This window comes from Tamandua tetradactyla, chromosome 4 (genome assembly GCF_023851605.1).
Source record: "Tamandua tetradactyla isolate mTamTet1 chromosome 4, mTamTet1.pri, whole genome shotgun sequence".
In the NCBI taxonomy this organism is placed as follows: Eukaryota; Metazoa; Chordata; class Mammalia; order Pilosa; family Myrmecophagidae; genus Tamandua; species Tamandua tetradactyla.
Window position 1 is genome coordinate 7,761,413 of NC_135330.1, and position 23,124 is coordinate 7,784,536.

The 23,124-nt window shown below is 51.0% G+C and overlaps 1 protein-coding gene across 3 annotated transcripts in view; it reads right to left on the reverse strand.

Moving 5' to 3' along the window:
- KCNN3 (potassium calcium-activated channel subfamily N member 3) overlaps nucleotides 1-23,124 on the reverse strand; it is a 174,189-nt gene that overhangs the window by 70,695 nt on the left and 80,370 nt on the right. For all 3 annotated transcript variants that reach the window (XM_077156311.1, XM_077156310.1, XM_077156312.1), the window contains exon 3: nucleotides 8,049-8,467. In XM_077156311.1, the coding sequence (XP_077012426.1) occupies nucleotides 8,049-8,467 (419 nt within the window). The remainder of the gene's footprint in view (nucleotides 1-8,048; nucleotides 8,468-23,124) is intronic.

The window sequence follows — 23,124 nt, forward strand, 5'->3', positions numbered from 1 at the left end:
TGGATTGAACTCCCCAATCAAAAGACATAGACTGGCAGAATGGATTAAAAAACAGGATCCTTCTATATGCTGTCTACAGGAAACACATCTTATACCCAAAGATAAACATAGGTTGAAAGTGAAAGGTTGGGAAAAGATATTTCATGCAAATAACAACCAGAAAAGAGCAGGAGTAGCTATACTAATATCCAACAATTAGACTTCAAATGTAAAACAGTTAAAAGCGACAAAGAAGGATACTATGTACTAATAAAAGGAACAATTCAACAAGAAGACATAACAATCATAAATATTTATGCACCAAACCAGAATGCCCCAAAATACGTGAGGCAAACACTGAAAAGGGATATAGACACATCTACCATAATAGTTGGAGACTTCAATTCCCCACTCTCATCAATGGACATAACATCTAGACAGAGGATCAATAAAGAAACAGAGAAGTTGAATATTACAATAAATGAGCTAGACTTAATAGACATTTATAGAACATTACACCCCACAACAACAAGATACACCTTTTTCTCAAGTGCTCATGGATCATTCTCAAAGATAGACCATATGCTGGGTCACAAAGCAAGTCTCAACAAATTTAAAAAGATTGAAATCATTAAGGAGTGAAAGGGATGGGCTTAAGGCTTCAAATGAGAAGCTTAAGTGCTGTCTGACAGATGTAGACATTTCTATGAGTATCCTGAAGGAAAATCTTATTTCCTGTAGCTATAGACTTGAGATCTCTGAATATCAGACTCAGAATCTTATTGTTAGAGTAACAACTTTACAACGTAAACTGAAATCTCAATCTTGCATGGTGTCTGCCATTAAAGCGAGGGCATTGATTGGAAAGGAGAGGGACCCTGAAAAATGGGATGGTGACATATGGATTAATAATGAAGTCGGGGGTGAAGTTGAAACCCTAGATCATGCTGAGTCTTCTCTAGATAACCCTGTAATCATTTGCCCTGAGAATATAACCGCCCCACCTCCAGCCTACCTTGAGGAGTTGGCCACCCAACCTCCTCCTGAAGGGATTAGCCCTAGAGTGATTAATCCTATTTCACCAGATGAAACTGCAAATGAAGGCCCTGAAGCAAATGGCTTGGAAGATATTTCTAATTCTTTTCAAGACCCAGCCCCACCACCCCTCATTTCTTCCAGACCTATAACTAGACTAAAGTCCCAACAGGCCCCTAAAGGTGAGGTACAAAGTATCACACATGAGGAGGTACATTATACTCCAAAAGAACTGTGTGAGTTTTCCAATTCATATAGACAGAAATCAGGGGAATATGCGTGGCAATGGATTTTAAGGGTGTGGGATAATGGTGGGTGGAATATAAGGCTGGATCAGGCTGAATTTATTGATATAGGCCCACTAAGCAGAGATTCTGCATTCAATGTTATAGCTCGAGCGGTTAGAAAAGGTGTTAACAGTTTGTTTGGATGGTTGGTTGAAACATGGATCAATAGGTGGCCAACATTACCTGAGGTTGAAATGCTAGGACTGTCCCAGTATAATGTAGATGAGGGGATCCAGAGGCTTATAGAGACTGTAATGGTAGAGTGGATTTATCATGCAAAGCCTGCTCTTACACCCCAGGAATGTCTGGAGGATGCACCTTTTACCAGAACAGTGAGAAATAAATTTGTGAGACTAGCACCATCATCCCTAAAGAGCTCTGTGGTTGCACTTCTCTGTAGGTCATATATTACCGTAGGAACTGCTGTCACAGAGCTGGAATCCTTAAACACAATGGGGATGACAGGATCCTGAGTTGACAGAAGCCAGGTAGCAGCACTTAATCGCCAAAGACAGGGTAAACGTGGCTATTATAATAGATGCAAACTCAAAGCAGGCGTTAAAATTATATGACTCGCAGAGATTTGTGCCATTGGCTACTAAATCATGGGGTACCTAGAAATACAATAGAAGGGCAGTCTACTAAATTATTGTTAGAGCTGCATAAACAAAAGAGTTCTAGGTCAAGTGAACAGAAGTCTAACCTAAATTACAAAAACACAGAGTCACAGCCCCTTAATCAATTTCCAGACTTCAAACAGTTTACAGACCCAGAGGCCCTTGAATGAAGGGGACACCAGGTCCCAAAGGGACCTGGCCTCCCCTTCATTCAAGGGGCTCTGGGTCTGTATTCTGCCACAAATTATAAACAGCCACAAATTTATACTGTTAATCTTCCTCCAAGCCTTCCCCGAGGAGACCGACAGCCTTTTACCAGGGTAACTGTGCATTGTGGAAAAGGAAATGATCAGATATTTTGGGGATTATTAGAAACTGGTTCAGAAGTGACATTAATTCCAGGGGACCCAACACGTCACTCTGGGCCACCAGTCAGAGTGGGGGCTTATGGAAGCCAGGTGATCGATGGAGTTTTGGCTCAGGTCCGTCTCACAGTGGGTCCAGTGGGCCCCCAGACCCATCCTGTAGTTATTTCCCCAGTTCCAGAATGTATAATTGGTATAGACATACTGAGCAACTGGAAGAATCCCCACATTGGCTCTCTAACTCATGTAGTGAGGGCTATTATGGTGAGAAAGGCCAAATGGAAGCCACTAGAACTGCCCCTACCTAGCAAAATAGTAAATCAGAAGCAATACCGGATTCCTGGAGGGATTGCAGAGATTACTGCCACTCTTAAGTACTTGAAGGATGCAGGGGTGGTGATTCCCACCACATCCCTATTCAACTCTCCTATTTGGCCTGTGCAGAAAACAGATGGGTCTTGGAGGATGACAGTGGATTATTGTAAGCTCAACCAGGTGGGAATTCCAATTGCAGTTGCTGTTCCAGATGTGCTATCATTGCTTGAGGAAATCAATACATCCCCTGGTACCTGGTATGCAGCTATTGATCTGGCAAATGCTTTTTTCTCAATAGCTATTAGTAAGGACCACCAGAAACAGTTTGCTTTCAGCTGGCAAGGTCAGCAATATACTTTCACTGTCCTACCTCAGGGATATATCAACTCTCCAGCCCTATGTCATAATCTTGTTCACAGAGACCTTGATCATTTCTCCCTCCCACAAGACATCACACTGGTCCATTATACTGTTGATATCATGTTGATTGGACCTAGTGAGCAAGAAGTAGAAACTACTCTGGATTTACTGGTAAGGCATTTGCGTGTCAGAGGATGGGAGATAAATCCAACAAAAATACAGGGGCCTTCCACCTCAGTAAAATTTCTAGGTGTCTAGTGGTATGGGGCATGTCGAGATATCCCTTCTAAGGTGAAGGGTAAGTTGCTGCATCTGGCCCCTCCCACAACCAAAAAAGAGGCACATCGCCTAGTTGGTCTTTTTGGATTTTGGCGACAACATATTCCTCATTTGGGTGTGCTACTCCAGCCCATTTATCGAGTGACCAGAAAAGCTGCTAATTTTGAGTGGGGACCTGAACAAGAGGAGGCTCTGCGACAGGTCCAGGCTGCTGTACAAGCTGCTCTGCCACTTGGGCCATATGATCCAGCAGATCCAATGGTGCTGGAAGTGTCAGTGGAAAATAGAGATGCTGTCTGGAGCCTTTGGCAGGCCCTTATAGGAGAATCACAACAAAGACCCTTAGAATTTTGGAGCAAAGCCTTACCATCTGCTGCAGATAACTACTCTCCTTCTGAGAAACAGCTTTTGGCCTGCTACTGGGCCTTAGTAGAGACTGAACGCTTAACCATGGGCCACCAAGTTACCATGAGACCTGAGTTGCCTATCATGAGATGGGTGTTGTCTGACCCACCAAGCCATAAAGTTGAGCATGTGCATCAGCACTCTATTGTAGAATGGAAATGGTATATACGAGATAGAGATAGAGCAGGTCCTAAAGGCACAAGTAAGTTACATGAAGAAGTGGCCCAAATGCCCACGGTCTCCACTCCTGCCACATTACCTTCTCTTTCACAGACCAGAGCTGTGGCCTCTTGGGGAGTTCCTTACAGTGAGTTGACTGAGGAAGAGAAAACTCGGGCCGGGTTTGCAGATGGTTCAGGACAATATGCAGGGACCACAGAAGTGGACACCTGCAGCACTACAACCTCTTTCCGGGGTGTCCTTGAAGGACAGTGGTGAGGGGAAATCCTCCCAGTGGGCAGAACTTCGAGCACTGCACCAGGTAGTTCATTTTGCTTGGAAAGAAAACTGGCCAGAGGTGCATTTGTATACTGACTCATGGGCAGTTGCTAATGGTTTGGCTGGATGGCCAGGGACTTGGAAAGACCATAATTGGAAAATCGGTGACAAAGAGGTCTGGGGAAGAGGTATGTGGATAGACCTTTCTCAGTGGGCTAAGAACATGAAGATATTTGTGTTCCATGTGAATGCAAACCAGAGGGTGACTTCAGCAGAGGAAGGTTTTAATAATCAAGTGAAAAAGATGACCCGTTCTGTGGATACCAGTCAGCCTCTTCCCCCAGCAACTCCTGTCATTTCCCAATGAGCTCCTGAACAAAGTGGTCATGGTGGTAAGGATGGAGGTTATGCATGGGCTCAGCAACATGGACTTCCACTCACCAAGGCTGACTTGGCTACAGCCACTTCTGAGAGCCCAATCTGCCAGCAGCAGAGACCCACACTCAGCCCCCGATATGGCACCATTCCCCAAGGTGACCAGCCAGCTACATGGTGGCAGGTTGATTACATTGGACCACTCCCTTCATGGAAGGGGCAGCAATTTGTTCTAACTGGAATAGACACATACTCTGGATATGGGTTTGCTTCCCCTGCACGCAATGCTTCTGCCAAAACTACCAATCATGGGCTTAAAGAATGCCTTATCCATCGTCATGGTATTCCACATAGCATTGCTTCGGATCAAGGAACACACTTCACAGCAAATGAAGTGCGGGAATGGGCACATGCTCATGGAATTCTCTGGTCTTACCGTGTTCCCCATCATCCAGAAGCAGCTGGATTGATAGAATGGTGGAATGGCCTTTTGAAAACTCAATTACAGCACCAACTAGGTGGCACTACCTTGAAAGTCTGGGGTAATATTCTCCAGGAAGCTGTATATGCTCTGAATCAGTGTCCACTGTATGGTGCTGTTTCTCCCATAGCCAGGATCCATGAGTCCAGGAACCAAGGGGTGGAAATGGGTGTGGTACCACTCACTATCACCCCTAGTGATCCACCAGGAAAATTTTTGCTTCCTGTCCCTGCAACCCTGAGCTCTGCTGGTCTACAGGTTTTAGTTCCAAAAAGGGGAGTGCTTCCTCCAGGAGAAACAACAATGATTCCACTGAACTGGAATCTAAGACTGCCACCTGGTCACTTTGGATCAATGCCCCTGGATCAACAAGCCAGGAAGGGGATTGCATTATTGTCTGGGGTGATTGACCCTGACTATCAAGAGGAACTAGAACTGCAACTACATAATGGAGGCAAAGAAGAGTTTTCTTGGAATATAGGAGATCCCCTAGGACGTCTATTAGTACTACCATGCCCTGTGATTAAAATCAATGGAAAACTGCAACAACCCAATCCAGGCAGGACTACCAATGGCTCTGAAACTTCAGGAATGAAGGTTTGGGTCACCCCACCAGGCAAAGAACCACGGCCAGCTGAAGTGCTTGCTGAGGGTAAAGGGAACATGGAATGGGTAGTGGAAGAGGGCAGTGATAAATATGAACTTCGACCACGTGATCAGTTACAGAAATGAGGACTGTAATGCTGTTTTGTTCATGTTATACTATTGAAGTTGTAAGATATCAAGTTTAAGAATGAATATTACCCAAGGACTTGTATCCTATTCTGAAGAGATTTAATGTGTTTCCAGGTATATGCAGGACAGTTGAGTATTGTTAGGTAAAAGAAAAAATGTGTGTCTTATTGTTTTTTATTTGGAAATAGGGTATGGTGATAAATAGCTGCCAAGTTGACAAGGGGTGGACTATCATGGTCAGGTTCATGTGTCAACTTGGCCAAGTTGTGGTACCTGTTTGTCTGGTTAGGCAAGTGCTGGCCTGTCTGTTGCAATGAGGACATTTCATAGAATTAGATCATGATCACATCAGCTGCATCCACAGCTGATTCTATTTGTAATCAGCCAAAGGGGAGTGTCTTCTGCAATGAGTGGTGCTTAATCTAATCACGGGAAGCCTTTTAAGGAGGATTCAGAAAAGACAGGCTCTATTCGTGCTTCGGCTGGCGACCCTCTCCTGTGGAGTTCGTCCAGACCTTCCATTGGAGTCATCGGCTTCACAGCCTGCCCTGCAGATTTTAGACTCTGCATTCCCGCGGTCATGTGAGACACTTTTATAAATTTTATATTTGTGAGTGTTCCCTGTTGATTCTGTTTCTCTAGAGAACCCTAACTAATATAACTATTATTATTTACTTTCATTATCCTTGCATTGACATATGCAGTTCACAAGTCCACATACATTACTTTGCTTGACTCTAACAGTAAACCGTGTGAAGCAGATGTTACTCTGCCCAGTGTGCAGAGGAAATTGAGGCCCAGAGAGGTAAAGCGAATGGCACGATGCTGCTCAGCCAAGAGGACCGTGAGGAGTTTTGGGGCTGAGCCCCAAGCCCATGCTTTCCCCATGGCAGAAAGAGTGTCTGTTCACCAAAGAAGGTGCAGAGAACATCGTGCAGTGGGGCCCCACTTGGAAGATGCCACAGGGTCGCGGCTGAGTAATGGTGGGGTTCTGGATAGGAACAGGGACCCCATCTGGGAGAAACAACTCCCAACCCTGCTCTGGCTCTCAGAATCTAACCCTGCTCTCCTGTGGGGAGCTTGTCCTGCTAGAGCAGAATTGCCCCCAGAGTTTGACCATGTATCCGCTGACCAAACATCTGAAAGAAATGTCTGCAAACCGAGGAGCATCTCCAAATGGGTGGGAAATACAATTCAAGACATCCATGTGAGATTTTTTTATGCTAACTGTTCTCCAGACTTCTCGTGCTTGCTTTATTTCTGCTGGGACACTGGTGTGCATGAAAGATGCAGAAATAAAATTTCAAATCTTAGTGAATTCAGGGTGACCACCAGACCCATGTAAATTACAGAGAGTGCTTGACCAGGTCTCCCAATATCATAAGAATAACCATTCTCAAGTGACCCTCATCTTAAAAGGAGGAAACTGAGGCCCAGAGAGGTTATGTGACTTGCCCAAAATTTCAGTTACTTAGGTGTGGAATCCAGACCTCTAACCTAGGTAGGTATTCGGCTTCCACATGCAACATCAGACTGAAATGAATATCAAAGGCCAGACTGAAAGGGAGAGGAGAAGCTAAGGGCGACTTGAGAGTGGTGGTAGACAGAGATAGCAACAGTCCTGTGCCTGAGCCTCAGTGATGGCAGTTCCGAGAGGCCGGAAGCAGTGAGAGGCTGGCATTGCCTGCGCCAGCCCCTGTCTCCATTAGCCCATCTACCCTGTCTCTCCCACCAGTGGCGTCTCTGAGTCACGGCCCAGCCATCTACTGAAACGGTGTTTCCCGGGGTACGACCCGTCGGCACTGCGTGTCTCCAACTTTACGGTGCATTCAAATATGCAGATTCTGGTTCAGCAGTTCCAAAATGAGGCCGGAGCTTCTACCTTCTGACAAGTTCCTAGGTGAGGCCGATGCTGCTCGTCGGTGCCCCAAACCTTGAGCAGCCAGGCCTCAACAGGTGTGTGACCCAAAGCATCGATGGGCCGAGACTTTTGAGAAAATGTGGACTAGACCCGTTTCATTACTGCAGGACTTCTCAGAGCCTTTAAAATGCTAGCGAGCATGACCAAGTGGGAGAGCTCACATGGAAGCTGCGAAGTATTCTACATGAGTGCATTTCAATAACGTAGCCCAATTGCTCAGGCAGGTTGGTTTGCAACAAGGAAGCAGAAAACCAGGGCTATCGCGTGTGTGTGTGTGTGTGTGTGTGTGTGTGTTTCCCAGCTTACCTTGGTCCCAATGCTTCCACGCAGCCCCAGCTCAGCCCTCCCCTCTGCTCTGCTTCCTCCTTCGAGGGGTCTCCTCGCCCCGGGCCCCCCAGCTCCTCCTCCTCCCCCACCCGGGGCGGGCCGGGGTGAGCCCGGGGCGGAGGGCGGTACCTCTCGCAGACCCGGACGGTCCAGGCGGCGATGATCCACAGCGAGATGCTGAACACGAGCAGCACGGTGCCGGGGCAGATGGTCATGAGCGTCTTCATGACGAAGCGCGTGTTGAAGTTGATCTTGTTGAGGGCGCCGATGCTGCGGGACGAGGCGTCAGTGAAGAGCTTGCTGTGCAGCAGCATGACGCGCGCGATCAGGTACAGGCGCAGGAACATGGGGATGGACAGGATGATGTCCACGTCGGCCTCGGCGCGCGACGGCGTGTAGGAGAAGGCCAGGCGCGCCGTCCAGAAGAACTTGTACTCGCCGGGGATGGGGTGGACGGCGCACACCAGGATCTCCAGGCTGATGTAGAGGATGCGCTCGTAGGTCATCGCGATCCGCCAGTCGTCCGCGCCGTTGTCGATCACGAAAAGCTGGCGGGAGCAGAGAGCCGGTTAGCTCCGGGCGGGCGCGGGGAGCCGGGGCGGTGCGGGGAGCGGGGGCAGCACCAGTTGGGGTGCGCGGGGCGGGGCGCACAGGGCGGCCCAGCCCGACCCGACGTAGGGCCCCGTTTAGAGGCCGCGCCGCGGGGATCCCTGGCTCCGGGTTCCACCCCCTCCCCGTGAGACCCCAGCCGAGACGCTTCCTCCCTCCAGGCCTCATCTCCGCTTCTCTAAATTGCTTTCCAGAGCCCCTTCCAGCTCCAAACGACCAGACTCCCAAACTGGCTGTTTGGTGATGATGGGGGGTGGGGGGGTGTTGCTCATGTGTGTAAAGAGTGTGTCTCCTGGGCCCCCGCCACAGGCCAGACGCTGAGCTGGGCGCTGGAAGGAAGTGCAGAGATGGGAACATGATGTTTCCTGTGGGTGTGAACTCCCGAGGCGGGCACAGATTCCTGCCCCTCATTCAGAGAAGGGACCTTCGGTATCTGGGGTCAGTGCTCTGCTCTGGGACTCGGTAGTTTGGTGTTAATGGTGGTGCGGACTCTGGAGTCAGATGCCGATCCGAACGCTCACTAGCTCTGTGATCTTGAGCCCGTTACTTAACCTCTCTGTGCATCAATTTCCACACCTGGGGAGTCTGACACTATGCATTCGGAGGTTGCTGTCACGCTTCAATAGACGAGCCTCCTGCCTAGCACACGTTTACTAGCTTTTGGTAATTTTAGCACTAGCAATGGCTGGGATCTCAGTCTTTCAGTGAAATGAAGGTTGGACTCAATGGCATCTAAGATTCCTTTCGGCCCTAACCTTCCTGCAGCTGCTGCCTCGCCCGGATGTATGGGCAAAGCAGCAGCAGCTCTGAAGCATTGACTGAATGGGGGGCCCTTCACTCTGTCCCGCCCACTGTCTCCTCGAAAGCCCATCCCTCTCCATTTTGCAGTTGGGCATCAAGCACTCTTCTCCTGCCCTGGCTTCACTGCTTCCTCACCACTCACCAGTGTCCACACCAAGGACCCTGGAGAAAAAGCTGGGGGACCCTTGTTTGGGGGCCCCTGATGGTAAGCTAAGATGAAGGGGGAGTCAGTGCCTCGTGGGTGCAGCGTTTCTGTTTGAAGGGGGGGGGAATGTAACACAACACCGAGTGTTAACACCACTGACCTGTGTCCTTGAAAGGGGCTAAAATGGGGAATTTTATGCTGTCTACAGGTTACCCCGATAAAACTTCTTTTAAAAACAAAATGAAGAATCCATGAAGGCACCTGTGTCACGTTGGACACAGATTTGAGGCCACCCAGGCCTGTCACATGCCATGGCCACATCACCATGCTCTCGGCAACCGCCCGCCATGTCCGCATCTGCTGCGAGAGAACCATTCCGCGCGGCTCAATGAGGAGGGGCAGATCTGCTGGGGAGGCAGTGCCATGTGAGCAGGTCCCTAACTTTGCTGAACATTTTTCCCCACCTCCCTGCCCAGTGGCCTTACTTCCCGAGGGCAGTCAAGGGGGAGAAAGAAAGGGCTTCACAGATGACAAAGGAGCAATCATTCATTCATTCATTCATTTGTTCAACAAGCACTGAATCTGCCTGGAGAGCTGGGGACTCAGGGTTGCACCTCGGCCCTGGGCACAGACTCGAGATGAGGTGCATGGAGGGGAGCGGGAGGCCACAGCGGGAGCATCTGGCTGAGGGGGGAGCATCTGGACGAGGGAGGAGCATCTGGCTGAAGGCCGACCCTGCCCAGGGCTGTTCTGGTGCACCGGGGCTGCTGCCAGCAGAAGCGAGAGCCCGGCGTGCCCCCGCCCTCCCACCTCCCCCCCACCCCACCCCCCGCGCTGCTGAGCCTGGGTTTTTCCAGACACAGGTTTCCACCATCAATTCCCAAAGCCCTAATGGCCACTCAAAGGGTCCCCCCACTCCTAAACTGCGGAACCGCCTGGCTGAATTCCTCAAATACAAAATTAAAACCATCCGCCCTATAATAAAGAGAATTGCATCCGGTTACTATAGTAACTGGGTTCACTCTGGGCAGAGGACCAAAGCAACCAGAACCCGATTCCTTTGACTCCTTGATGGGGAGCAGGATTGACTGCGATCCGAGTAGAAGGGGGAGGCCCAGGGTGGAGTCACCGCTTCTGCTTCAGTCTCTGGGGCAGGGGTGGGGGTGGGGGTGGTAGTGGAGCTGGCGGGCCACACGCCCAGGCATCAGGCCACAGGGTCACTCCGGGGGGGCCTCCATCCCCATCTCCGACATGGGATCATTCATTTGGGTCCTGCCCGCCTCCCGGGATTAGGGTTTAGATCCTACAACACTGACAGTAAGTGGGAATGTGCTTTACTAACTATTCTAAAATTGTGAGGGATTGTTAAACCGGCTGGCCTGGGGATGTGGGGGGGGGCGGGGGTGGGGGTGGGGTTTGCTGTGCTGGGTGTGGACAGAGGCGCTTCCTCCTGCAGGCCCACAGCCTCTGCGGAAAGTCCCTTCTAGGAGAGCCCCTAGGGCTGTGGTTCTGCAGGGTGGGCCATCAGGTGCCAGGAGACCCCGCTGCCCTGCAGGCCGACACCTTAGGCTCTGCCTTCGGCCCCGCATCCCCGGATCACAGCTTCCTCCCTTCAGATTTAGGGCAGATAAGGGTAACTCACGCTGCCGTTTTCTCACTCAGCTTCCTGCTTATTCCTCACAGAGCACTAATTCAACATGTATTTACTTGTGTTTATTTGGTTTTTGTCCACTTCACGCCCTACAGCAGTGTTTTCAACCTGGCTACACATTCGAAGCATCTGGGAACTTTGCAGAAACACCCGCGCCTGGGCCCGTCCTGGACCAGTGAAATTAGAATCTCTGATGGGGGGGCCCTGGTACTGGGATTTTTTTTTAAAGCTCCCCAGGTGATTCTAAAGTATGGCCAGGGTTAGGACCCACTGTTCACAGCTGGAGCTCCAAAAGGAGGGAGGCCCTATCTCCTGTGTTCCCCGTGGCAGCCCCAGCACCCAGCCCAGAACTTAGCATATGGTGCTCAATAAATGCTTATTTAATGAATCGACAGCTACCGGTACTGTGTGACCCTGGAGGGATAGCCTCCCCTCTGCTGGCCTCAGTTTCCTTCTCTGAGGAATGACGGGACTGGATTAGATGATCCCTGAGGTGGCTTCCTCTCTGAAGAGCTATAATCCTGAGTCCCTTACAGACCCTCTTGCATGACGCATCCTGGCTCTCGTGTTGTCTTGGTGCCTGTGAGTGGTCCGGGGACAGGGACCCGTCCTCACCTCCCTCCCGTGCCTGAGACAGTGCCTGGCACACAGTGGGCATTTGGTGGATTTGTTTGTTGAATAAAGAGACGGGTAGGTAGATGACTGTGTCATATGAAGAAAAAGAAGGATTGCCGGTGGCCCTTGCTATGCCCCCAGAATGGAAATTCCTGTAGAATATTCGTTTCTAAGCCCATGGCTAATAATAGAGTACCTGACAATTTATCTTATGTCATAAGAACAAGGAAAGGACACCCTCCTATTCCCCAATGCGTGGTCCAATCTGGAAAAAAACTGTCCCAGGCAATCTTGGGAAGTTCTGGAGCTAACGTGGCACCAGGATCTGGAGTAGCACCAGGCCAGAGGAATGGTTCCAACCAAGAAAGTACTGCTCTCCCCTCTGTCTTGGTCTCAGTTTCCCGGCTCTGGGACTAGAGCAGCTTGACTGTGGACCTCTGATGGATTTTTGAAAAGTACTGAAATGATGTGGACAGAACCTGGCAGGAATTGGGGAGCACCAGGGAGCCCTGGGAGGGTCCTCTCTGGGCTGTCACAGAAGCAGGTGCCTCAGCGGACTCTTCCCCTAACTTGGCTTGGGTTCACCCCTTGCATGGTGGCTTCCCTGAGTGGGAAAGGAAAGCCAAGTTCTCCAAGTTGCTGAGTCTTTCTGTCTCCCAAACCCGAAACACTGATTTCACTCATTTAGGGTATGACCAGCCTAAAGACACAACACTTCAGGGCCAGGGCCCGTGCTCTCCTGGGAAGTCTCACTCTTCCCCCAGATCCTTGTATGTACTGGGTCCCTTAATTTTTCTGACCCTTAACTTATGGTCTAATAGTCTGTAGGATTTTCAGCCTGTTGGTATAATTCTGAGAGCCTTCAGAGGGAGACTTTATGCAACAGATTCTGAACTTGTCTTCAAGGAGATTAGAATTAGAGAGAAAGAAGAACCAGTTCCATTCAACTCAACTCAATCCATTTCAGTCCTGACCAGTGAGGTCAGGATACTGTGGAAATATAAATATGAATCACACACATGCCCCATAAATTAGATCACAGTCTCAAATAGCTCTAGCATAAGAGAGGCCTTTAAGTGAGGGCCTACCTTAAAAGCTTCTCAGAAGCTAAGTATAGAGTTGCCCTGTGATCCGGCAATCCCACTACTTGATACCTACCCTGAAGAACTGAAAGCAGGGACACCAACAGACATTTGCGCACCAGCGCCCACAGGGGCATTATTCACAACTGCCACAAGATGGAAACAGTCCACGTGTCCATCAACTGATGAATGGACAAACAAAATGTGGTGTATACCTACAGTGGCATATTGCTCAGCAGTAAGAAGGAATGAAGTCCTGAAGCATGCGACAACATGGATGAAGCTTGAGGACATTACACAGAGTGAAATAAATCAGACATAAAAGGACAAATATTGTGCGACCTCACTGATATGAGCTAATTATAATATGCAAACTCGTAGACATAAAATCTAGAATCTAGGTTTCCAGGAGGTAGAATGAGACTAGAGAATAAAGGCACGGTTTTTAATATGTGTAAATTTCTAACTAGGTTTAATTTCAATGTCTGGAAGTGGACAGAGGTGACGGCAGCACGCTATTGTGAGTACAAGTAACAGTGCTGAATTGTGGGTGAATGTGGTGAAAAGGGGAGGTTTAGAGCAATGTATGTCACCAAAAGGAAAGCCAGAGGTTAAAATGCAGGACTGTATACTTGTATAAACTGTACAAGTATAAAACAATTTCTTCCGTGAAGTAGAACAAATTTACAAAACTATTAAAAGGAGTTAATAAAGTGGTATAAGGGGGAAAATGCAACTATTGCGAACTATGGACTATAGTTAACAGTAAGATCTTAACATTTCTTTTAACAACAGTGACAAACGTAGCAAACCAATCCTAGGGGTCAATGATGGGGTTGGAGGATGAGGGGGATGGGATGTTTGGGGCTTTTTCTTTTCTTTTGGAGTAATGTTCTAAAATTGATTATGGTGATGAATGTACAACTTTGTGCCGATACCATGTGCCATTGATTGTATGTTTTGGATATTTGTATGGTGTGTGAATATCTCTCAATAAAATTGCACTAAAAAAAAGCTTTTGGAGCCAGATAACGCTTCAACATTGCCTGGAGGGCCTGTATCAGGCAAACATGGTGTGGTAGCTTGCAAAAATGGCCACACAATCTAACCATCCAGGTCTGATTCCTTCTTTGCATTGACGGCAGCAGCTTTGGCTCTCCTCCCACCAAGAGGTCCAGTCCATTTCTCAACTCCTTATATCTGCACTTGACCGTGTTCTGCACTTTGGCCAAGGAGACATAAGGAAACATGATAAGCAGAGACTTGAAAAAGGTTGGCGCAGCAGGCTGTAGACACATGGCCCAACAGCCCCGTCACCCCAGCCTACAGATGGCACCAACTGTCAGGAGTGCAGGAGAGGCCTTCCTGGACTGGCCAGCCTTGGCTGACCGCAGCTGCCCAACAGAAACTCACCCCAGGTGAGATACTGAACCACCAAGGTGAGCCCGGCCCACACTGCTAGCTGATAGGATTGTGAGCTAATAAACAATTCTTGTTTTAAGCCATTAAGTTTTGGGGTGCTTGGTGATGCAACAAAACTAATCTGTAACAGAACTAACTCATACATGTATTTCCTGTGTGTATTAGAAGAGATGGAAAATTTGACTACCATGCCCAACATTTCCTTTTTAGCTTCTCATGCTGCAGACCAGTCTTTCTCCAAAACCTGTGTCCCTTGATGCGGAGGGGGGTCGTGGTCAGAGGCCCTCTTAGCTCCCCCCTTCCTACCCCTTCCCCACCCTGTGGATACTTTATTTTAGATGTTAATGTAAAATGTAAAGCACGTGAACAGTTATTTTGCAGGCTGTTTAGCTATTTTTTGCAGGCAAAGTCTTTTCTCACATGTGAAGAAGTTAACTGGTAGGCCAAATTAAGAAACACAGGCAAAACAGAATTTATAGGGTCCCAGGGAGAGAAAATCCGTAGAGTCTGCCAACAGTGAATCTTGTTGGCACGTTTTGGGGGTAACTTGATTAACCGGCATCAAGCAAAGAGGTCAGTGTAGGCATTCTGTCCTGGAATGGCCAATGAGGGATATCAAAGAAAACAAATTCTGTTATTTACGGAGTCTCCAGAAACTCTTGAATTTTACCTGTGGCACATGCGAGCGAGATAGACTCTCTCTGTAAGGCCTGCGGGGCCCTTCCATTAGCACCTGCACCCAAGGGAGACCGAGTCGGTGTATTTCCCACATCAGAGTCTCCCACAGAGGTTGTGACCTTCACTGGCTCACCTCGGGGGTGATCTCAAGTCGGTCTGCCATCCGCCGTGTGCCCCGGGTGGGACGACACTGGGGGGCCAGCACGGAGCCTCCGGCATTATCCCCCCAGCCTCCGCCGCCCGTCCCCCACACACGCACAGCAAACCCTGCCGTTTATTTCTTTTCTTAATTTCAGGGTAAATAAGTTTGGAGTTGATTCACTGGATTCACTAGTTTTCCCATCGTATTTGGAAAGTCTTGAGGCCTTGCAGGTTCTTTATTTAAGCGGAATCATTCATTAAATTGTTCTCAGTTGTCGCGGGAGGCCCTGCTTAGACATTTACCTACAGACCTCAAAGACTTTCATTCTTGCACAGCTGTGATGTTTTTCTCTTTTTAATTAAAAGAGAGAAATGGAAAAATCCTTTTGTGTTTTCTACAGTTCCCTTTCTGTGGGAAAACTTCCATTGTTTTGAAAAAGAAAAACAGACAAAAAAGCAAAAGGAAAAAAAGAGAAGATTTTCTTAAAATCTAGTAATAACATAATAATATATATACACATATGTGATGGGTGTGCGTGTCTATAAAACTCTCAAACTCCCTTAGAGCATGTATTGTGCATGTGTATCATTACTGTGGGGGTTTCCATGGAAACAACATCAAAAGTCCTGTAACCTCTAATTAGGTTTCCCTGAGGACAAGAGCTGATTGCCAGCGATGAACTCCTGAGTTTGCAGAAATGGTTAACATAAAATTTCCAGTCATCAAATGCTCCATGGAAATAGGCGAGGAAAGAAAGGAAGGGGTGAGGGCGGGGAGCAAAGTAGAAAAAAGGTGCCTTCGAAAGGAGCCCAGGCAAGGAAACGGGCTGCCAGAGAAGCCCAGGGTTCTATAATCGATGGCAGGCTCCTAAAGGGTTGGGAGCTGCGCTAGCCAGTTCTGCTGTCTTTCCGGAAAGAAATCCTCGCTGTCTGAAACGTCTCCTGTTTGCTGAGCCCATCAGCATGGGCAGACATGTGATGCCCCACGGCCTAGCTGGGTCAGGGATCCCCTGCGCAGCTGGCCGAGCCCCTCCCATCTCCTGCAGGGTGCATGAGAACCCACAGGGCCGTTGGAGCCTGAAATTCACCCGGCACTATCCAAGACCAGCAGTGATTGTAAATCCTTTCCCTTGTCCCCGTTCTTAGAGAATGAAAGCCAAGTTACAGCATTTGAGGAAGCAAGTATTTTTCAATCACTTAGCAAGAATTTCCTGAGCCCAGATCGTGGCACCACCGGGCATAGAACTTTCTGCCACTGAGCCCCTGTGTGGGGGCAAGACCTTTCCCTCCCCAGGCCTCAGACTCCTCATCTGTAACCATCAGATCCCATCTGTGGTTTTCCTTTTCCTCCTAGTTGCGGAACCATTTCCCCCAGTGAGATTTCCCATATAAGCCCGATACGGGGAAAACCCTCGGCGCTGTGCTAGCTGGGAGGTTAGAGAAGGACATACGGAGGCCACCTCACTTCCTCCTCCAGCCTGGCTCTCCGTGACGGCCCCAGTGGACCCTCCACAAAGCCTCTGGTTGGGAAACTATTGGCTGGACCAGCTGCCCTGTAGCTGTGATGGGAGGTAAATTGTGATGCAGAAATAAAGACGTGTGGGGTCCGGCTCAAGAGATGCTGGACGTACAGCCGTAGGGCTCCCTCCTGGTCAGTTTGTTCATTCACTCACTCGTTTAGTATGGATTGAGGTCCTACTACGTGCTAAGCTCTAGAACTGTGTCAAGAAAAAGTAGGCCTTGTGGAGTTTAGATTCTACTGGAGGAAAACAGATAACAAAAAGTAGACTAGTTAATTTCAGCAAATGATGCCTGCTGGGGAGATAAGAAGACGGGGCAGATGAAGAGAGAAGTCTGGGTGGGGCCGCGCTGGGGGAGGGGGCAGCCAGGGGGGATCTCCGTGAGGAGGTGGCATTTAAGTGAAAGAAGAACCTTGCAAAGATGTGTTCAATAGGCAGTGGGAACAGCAGGGTCGAAGGTCAGTGAGTGGCTTGGGTAAGGCTGAGGAAGTACAGGGCCCAGCCCTGGGGCTTCACGGAAGGAGCTGCGTGTACAGGCAAGGAGAGCACAGGCCTAGGCCCCCCGCAGGCACAGCTTTCCGTAAAGAGACTTCCTCCAGGTTAATATGTGTGATTATGGTCTTCCAGCACTTAACCGAAGAACCAAAATTACCCAAAGGCCTGGAGATTTCACTAGGCAATTTCGCATATTCCATCTCATTGCGACCACACTGCCTTCCTGTGAGCAGCTAGCACGACGCCCATTTTGCAGATGAAGAAACTGAAATCTAGAGAGGTTAAATAAATTGCCCAGGGCTCTTCAGAATTCCATCTGCTTGTGAGCCTCGTGGCTTGGCTGCTCTTCCTCCCAGCCTGCCAGGCAGAACCTCCTATAGAGTTTTGACTCTACTCTGGGTTATACGAAAGAAAACCCAAGCCCACTCTTTACATGTTCATTTCTCAGAAGAATATTCACTGAACACAGAATCCGATGCACAATCAAAATAGCTGGGGTTCCCTTCCCCAGTGCAGGCCCCATCCTGGGAATTCCACATGGTGATCAGATTGGTCCCAGTTGGTGGAACGGAGATAATTGCTTTCGTTTCCAAGACAGAACATCTGTCTGTCATCTTTCCCTTCCCCCTCACCCCCCACTGAGGGAGCTGGTGGTAGAGCCCCTGCAACAGAAAAGCCTGTCTTTGTTTAATTGCCTACCTAAATTCCTAACAGGTTTGCTAAGGAAGAGGTTTCCTTCCGGACAAAGCTGGGGTGGGGTGAGAGGGGACCAAGGGCTTCATTTCCCTGTCGCAGAAATGAGCAGGAATGCTGGGGTTTGGGGGCAGCAGGCTGCAGCAGGAGGGAGGTGACAGGAGCTGGAGAGCCACCCTGGCCCAGTCCCACTGCAGGAGGGAGGCTGCAGCCAGGTGGAAGCGGCTGCTGCTCATCACCCCTTCCAGGCAGGCACAGCCGTGAGACTTCGACAACAAGATTAACTTCAATGCAATGTTGGTTGTTGTGCGCCAGCAACCTCACCTCTTCCCCTTGTCCCAGAGCCACAGAAAAGTCAGCTAAGCTCACGGCCTTAAACATGGGGGAGTGGAGGGAAGAGGAGGTGACCGGAGCCTAGGGGGTCGCTGTGGGCAGTCCGAGCCCCAGGGTGGAGACAGAAGAACTCAGCAGAAGCAAGAGCTTGGCATCAGAGGAGCTGCCGGGAACCCCCGGAGACCTCTGGAGGGACACTGGGCTCCCTCCTGGTGTGTGTGGGATTCATGCCCAATTCTATCCGAAGCAGCAGGGGTGGCCCAGCCAACGCTTGGGCCACAGCAGGCACCTCCTCTGTGCGCAGCCGGGTCGCACAGTGTGCCCCGCCCCGCGTCCTCCACGCGGCTCCCGGAGCTGGTGCTCCAAAATGCAGACTGCCCTTCTTCAAACCCTCCTGCTCTCCGAGGGCTGTTCTGGATAAAAGTCAACACCTCATTGCACGTGGCGGAGAGGGCCCTTCCTTCATCCTCACCTTCATCCTCACCACCTGCTCCTTCAGCTCCGAGTCAGGGTACCCCCTTTCTGCAGGTCGTGGCTGCCCTCTTCACCCTCCCAGCCAGGGTTAGGGCCCCCCTCCGGGCCTCCCCAGTCCCTCGTGCGCCCTGTCACAGAGCCGGTCCCCACACGGTAAGCGCTGGTCACTTCTCTGTCGTCCCTCCTCGACTCTCAGCTCTTGTCTTTTCAATCTGCGCCGCAGCCCCCAGCACAGCCCCTCGGCGCAGGTTTATAATTCTTTTTGAGGAAGTGTGGGGTGTGGGGAAGCGGGTCATTTATCTGGGAGAGGAATCACAAGCGATGAGCCGGAGATGGGCACATGGAAGTGAGAAAAGCCGCTGCCGGGGCTGCGGGGACACAGGAGGCCTCACTCAGGACAGCCCTGGCTTCAAAGCCACCATGTTCCAGAATGTCCAGAAAAGTATGGCCAAGCCAGTGCCACACCTCACTCTGCGGCCACATCTCTGCCACGGGGCAGCCACGAACCGTGCACGCTCAGGACCCGCACCGCAGCAGCCCAGGAAGGACGGCCAAAGGCTCGGTGCTCTGGTCCCAACGTCAGGGGAGGCGGGGGCAGCAGGGGAGTGTCCACCCACAGTCACGGCAGGGACCGCGACAGAGGCCTGACCGTGTCCCACCTGGTGCTGTGTGCCAACGGGCAGCCTCCCAGCCAGGCCTTCCAGGGCTCCAGAGTGGACATTATTGTACCCATTCTACAGATGGGGAACTGAGAATAAGCCACCGCCAAAGGTCATACAGTTAATAAGGGGCACATGGGGGCTCTAACCCGGGGCAGGTGGATGCCAGAGTCCGCCCTACTGACCTCTATGCTCTGGCAGGCAAGGCCCAGGCTGTGCCAGGGGGCGTGCTGGGCCACCGCCAGGCGCCTGCCCACCGCGGGCCAAGCTGTGAGGGTCTGGTTCTCCTGTGCCCTGCAGATCAGTGAGTCAGAGCCCCTGCTGAGTCTGGGGTGAGAGAAACTGTGTTCTCAACGGGAAGGTTCTGATAAGTCTCCGTTTAATTTTGACACGGGGAAGGACCTTGCCTGAGGGATAGGGAAACAGTCACTGAGACCGCCGGGACCCTGTTGGTCATAAATGGAACCTGTTTTCCAATCCAGGAGAGATGCTTTAACTCTCCCTTAGAGGATATTTTTAGCAACGAAAAATAAAGAGGCTTGGGGGTCTTTCAACAACCCGGGGAGCTGAAGAACAGAGGGCAGGACGAGGTGTCCGTGGTGGGCATGGAGCGTGTGGGGTCCCCCGTGACTGAATGCCCTTGGGCTCCTTCTGCGGGACCTGCTCAGAGGTCAGCCCCCGGGGGGCTGCTGCGGGTCTGCCCGAGGAGGGTGGCTCCTCACGCAGCGACGACCCTGACCGTCAGCCTTTCAGTCCTCACAACAGCCCGGGAGAGAAGTACAATTATCATCCCAGGTTCACAGATGAGCAGGTTCCCCCAAGACCTCAGGGCAAGTAGTGGTGGAAGAGACGGGAATCGAACCAAGAGCCCATGCGCTCATCTGTGAAGCCACCCAGCCCGAGCCTTCCCCTGGAGCCCCCAGCAGGGCCCTTTACAGACGCATGCCCGTCCGCCTGCCCATCCACCTGCCCGTCTGCCTGCCCATCCACCTGTGCGTCCACCTGCCCATTCACCTGCCCATCCACCTGCCCATCCACCTGTGCGTCCACCTGCCCGTCCACCTGCCCATCCACCTGTGCGTCCGCCTGTGCGTCCACCTGCCCGTCCACCTTCCCGTCCACCTGTGCATCCACCTGCCTGTCCACCTGCCCGTCCACCTGCGCATCCGCCTGCCCGTCTGCCTGCCCGTCCACCTGCCCGTCCACCTGCCCGTCCACCTGCCCATCCACCTGTGCGTCCACCTGCCCATCTACCTGCCTGTCCACCTGCCCGTCCACCTGCCCATCCACCTGTGCATCCATCTGCCTGTCCACCTGCCCGTCCACCTGTGCATCCATCTGCCTGTCCACCTGCCTGTCCACCTGCCCGTCCACCTGCCCGTCCACCTGCCCGTCCACCTGTGCATCCACCTGCCTGTCCACCTGCCCGTCCACCTGCGCATCCGCCTGCCCGTCTGTCTGCCCATCCACCTGCCCGTCCACCTGCCCATCCACCTGTGCGTCCACCTGCCCATCTACCTGCCCGTCCACCTGCCCGTCCCCCTGCCCGACCACCTGTGCGTCCACACTGCGGCTCCGAGGCAGAGTAACCCCTCGGTCACTGTCCCGCCACGGGCCTGCACAGGGCTCGGGAAACACAGGTGGCATCAACCAATACACAAACGGCGGCAGGGACATACTCCAAAACTGACAAGTTAAGGTGTCAGAACGACATCAGCGCGACTGTAAAGAACATTTTAATCGTTCACCACTTTCGTAATTCCCTCAAGGCCAACAGTCTTTTGCAACGTATGCACAAGATACAAAAGAGAAAGAAACCAAAGGATGTTTAAAAGAGAGTTACTTATTTATAATTTAAAAGAAACCAATCCGGAAAAAACCTGAATACCATTAAATAAATTATAGTACCCATACTGCGAAACTTAGGTAGCTGTTTTTAAAAAAGGAAGTGAATCTGTAGATGTTTCGACTTAGAAAACATTTGTGATATATTATCAAGTAAATAGAGGAAATCGCAACGTAATGGGTATGGTGTGACTCCACTTTGGAAAAAAAAAAAGAAGCAAAACACCAAACGCTTAAAAACAAAAATCCCTATATATATACATGTTCACACTTGGTATTATATTTGTGTATATGCACATGCAAAAAAGATGAAAAGACTTTTTGCTAATCACCAAATTGTTCACACTGCCAGAACGGCTCCTGGGGGGGTGAATCAAGGGGAAACTATTGATGATTTTTTTCCCTTAATAATTACAACACACCTCCTTATTAAAACGAGCCTACACTGCTCTTGTAATTTTAAAACCCCAATTAAGCAGTTTTTAAAAGAACCGTCCTGGGGAAACTACTAGTTGAGCTTAATGGGGGTGTTTTCGGCATGGCTACTCTTGGAGAGAAAATGATCTCCCCATCCTTTCCTGCCGGTAATTTTCTTTGCAGAGCTTCAAAGCCCCCAGGACTTCGCGGATAAAGCCCTCCTGGAGGGGCTAATCGCTGGGCTCCTCTGCAGCGCCCCCCCTCCTTCCACATTTACACCCAGGCGCTGAAAAGCCCCTAGTGGCACCACCCTGCTGGCCCACGGGGTGGCCCAGGGCAGGGCCCCACTGGCACCACCACCTGGGGGGCATGGGGAGGAGGGGGCAGAGGCGGCGGGGCGGGACCTGGCCGCCAGGTGTCAGGGGCAGTGCTGGGCCCCGCGGGGCGCAGGACCCCACACCTGCTGAGCGGGAGCCGAGGACTGCGCGCCTCCCAGAGGCGTAGGAAGGAAGGAGGATGAGGCTGGGAGGCGGCCCATTCGGCCGCGCGGGGCCGAGAAAGGATGAGAAGTATTTGCGACTCAGGGTCCTGTGTGGCCGCACTGTTGGCGTCCAGGACTGGCACGGCCCTGGACCCAGGCACCCGGGGCGGCTCCTCGGGGCCCCACACTACAGGGCCCCGCTGGTCCCCCCTCTGGCCATGCCCCATCCCAAGGGGCCAGGGGCCCACAGGGTCAAGGGGCCAGGCCCACCCCTGCCTTGAAAACCCACCCAACCCATAGGATACCCCGGCGTCCTCCAGTCACCTTATTGCGTCTCTAAGCCTAAGAGGGGGTGATGGAGTTCTGTCCTCAGGGTGCAGGGTGAGCGGGGAGGGGGGGTTGCGAGGGAGGCACGCTGTGCGCTCCGGGGTCGGGGGCCTCCATTTGATGCTGCCTCCAGATCTGGAGATGTCAGAGGTGGGTCTGTCCATAATCCCCAGGTCCCGCCCCTACGCATCTGGGGTATGCATGTACAGCAGCGGTAGCTATATTCTCTAGATCGTTCCAAGGTCAGGCAAGCAGGACCCTGACGCTCCCTGCAGGCGGCCTCTCCTACCTTCCCTCACCTTCGATGGCAGCCAAAGCTGGCTCAGCTGAGCGCTCCCAGGCTTGTCCCGAACTGGGTTCTGCAGAGCACCAGTTTGTAGGAAGTCATAAACATTTTAGGGTTCAGTGGCCAAGTGTTTGGAAAATGTTTCTTGGAGATTCATTAGGTGATTAGCGTATTAAAGGTTCTGAGAATTTCTAAAGAAAACCAATCAGCTTTGAAACGCAGAGTTTCTCAAACTTATTTGACCATGTGTCTTGTTTTGGAATAACAGCTATTTTAATTTTTTCAAGGAGCACAGGAAATACGGAGCGCGATGCACTCAATCTAACAGCGGATGAAGTCCATCCCTTCAGGCATCCACACAGCACTAACCGGCTGCCCGGCTTCCTGAGACGCGCCCCTCGCTGCTTCTTCAGCTGACTCTGCTGCACACACCGAAGGCCTCCAACCAGGGTAAGTGTCAACCAGCACCAATGGAAGCCCCGTGCGAGCCGCGCACGCCCGTCTCCGTTTTAGTTCTTTTCTGTAACAGGT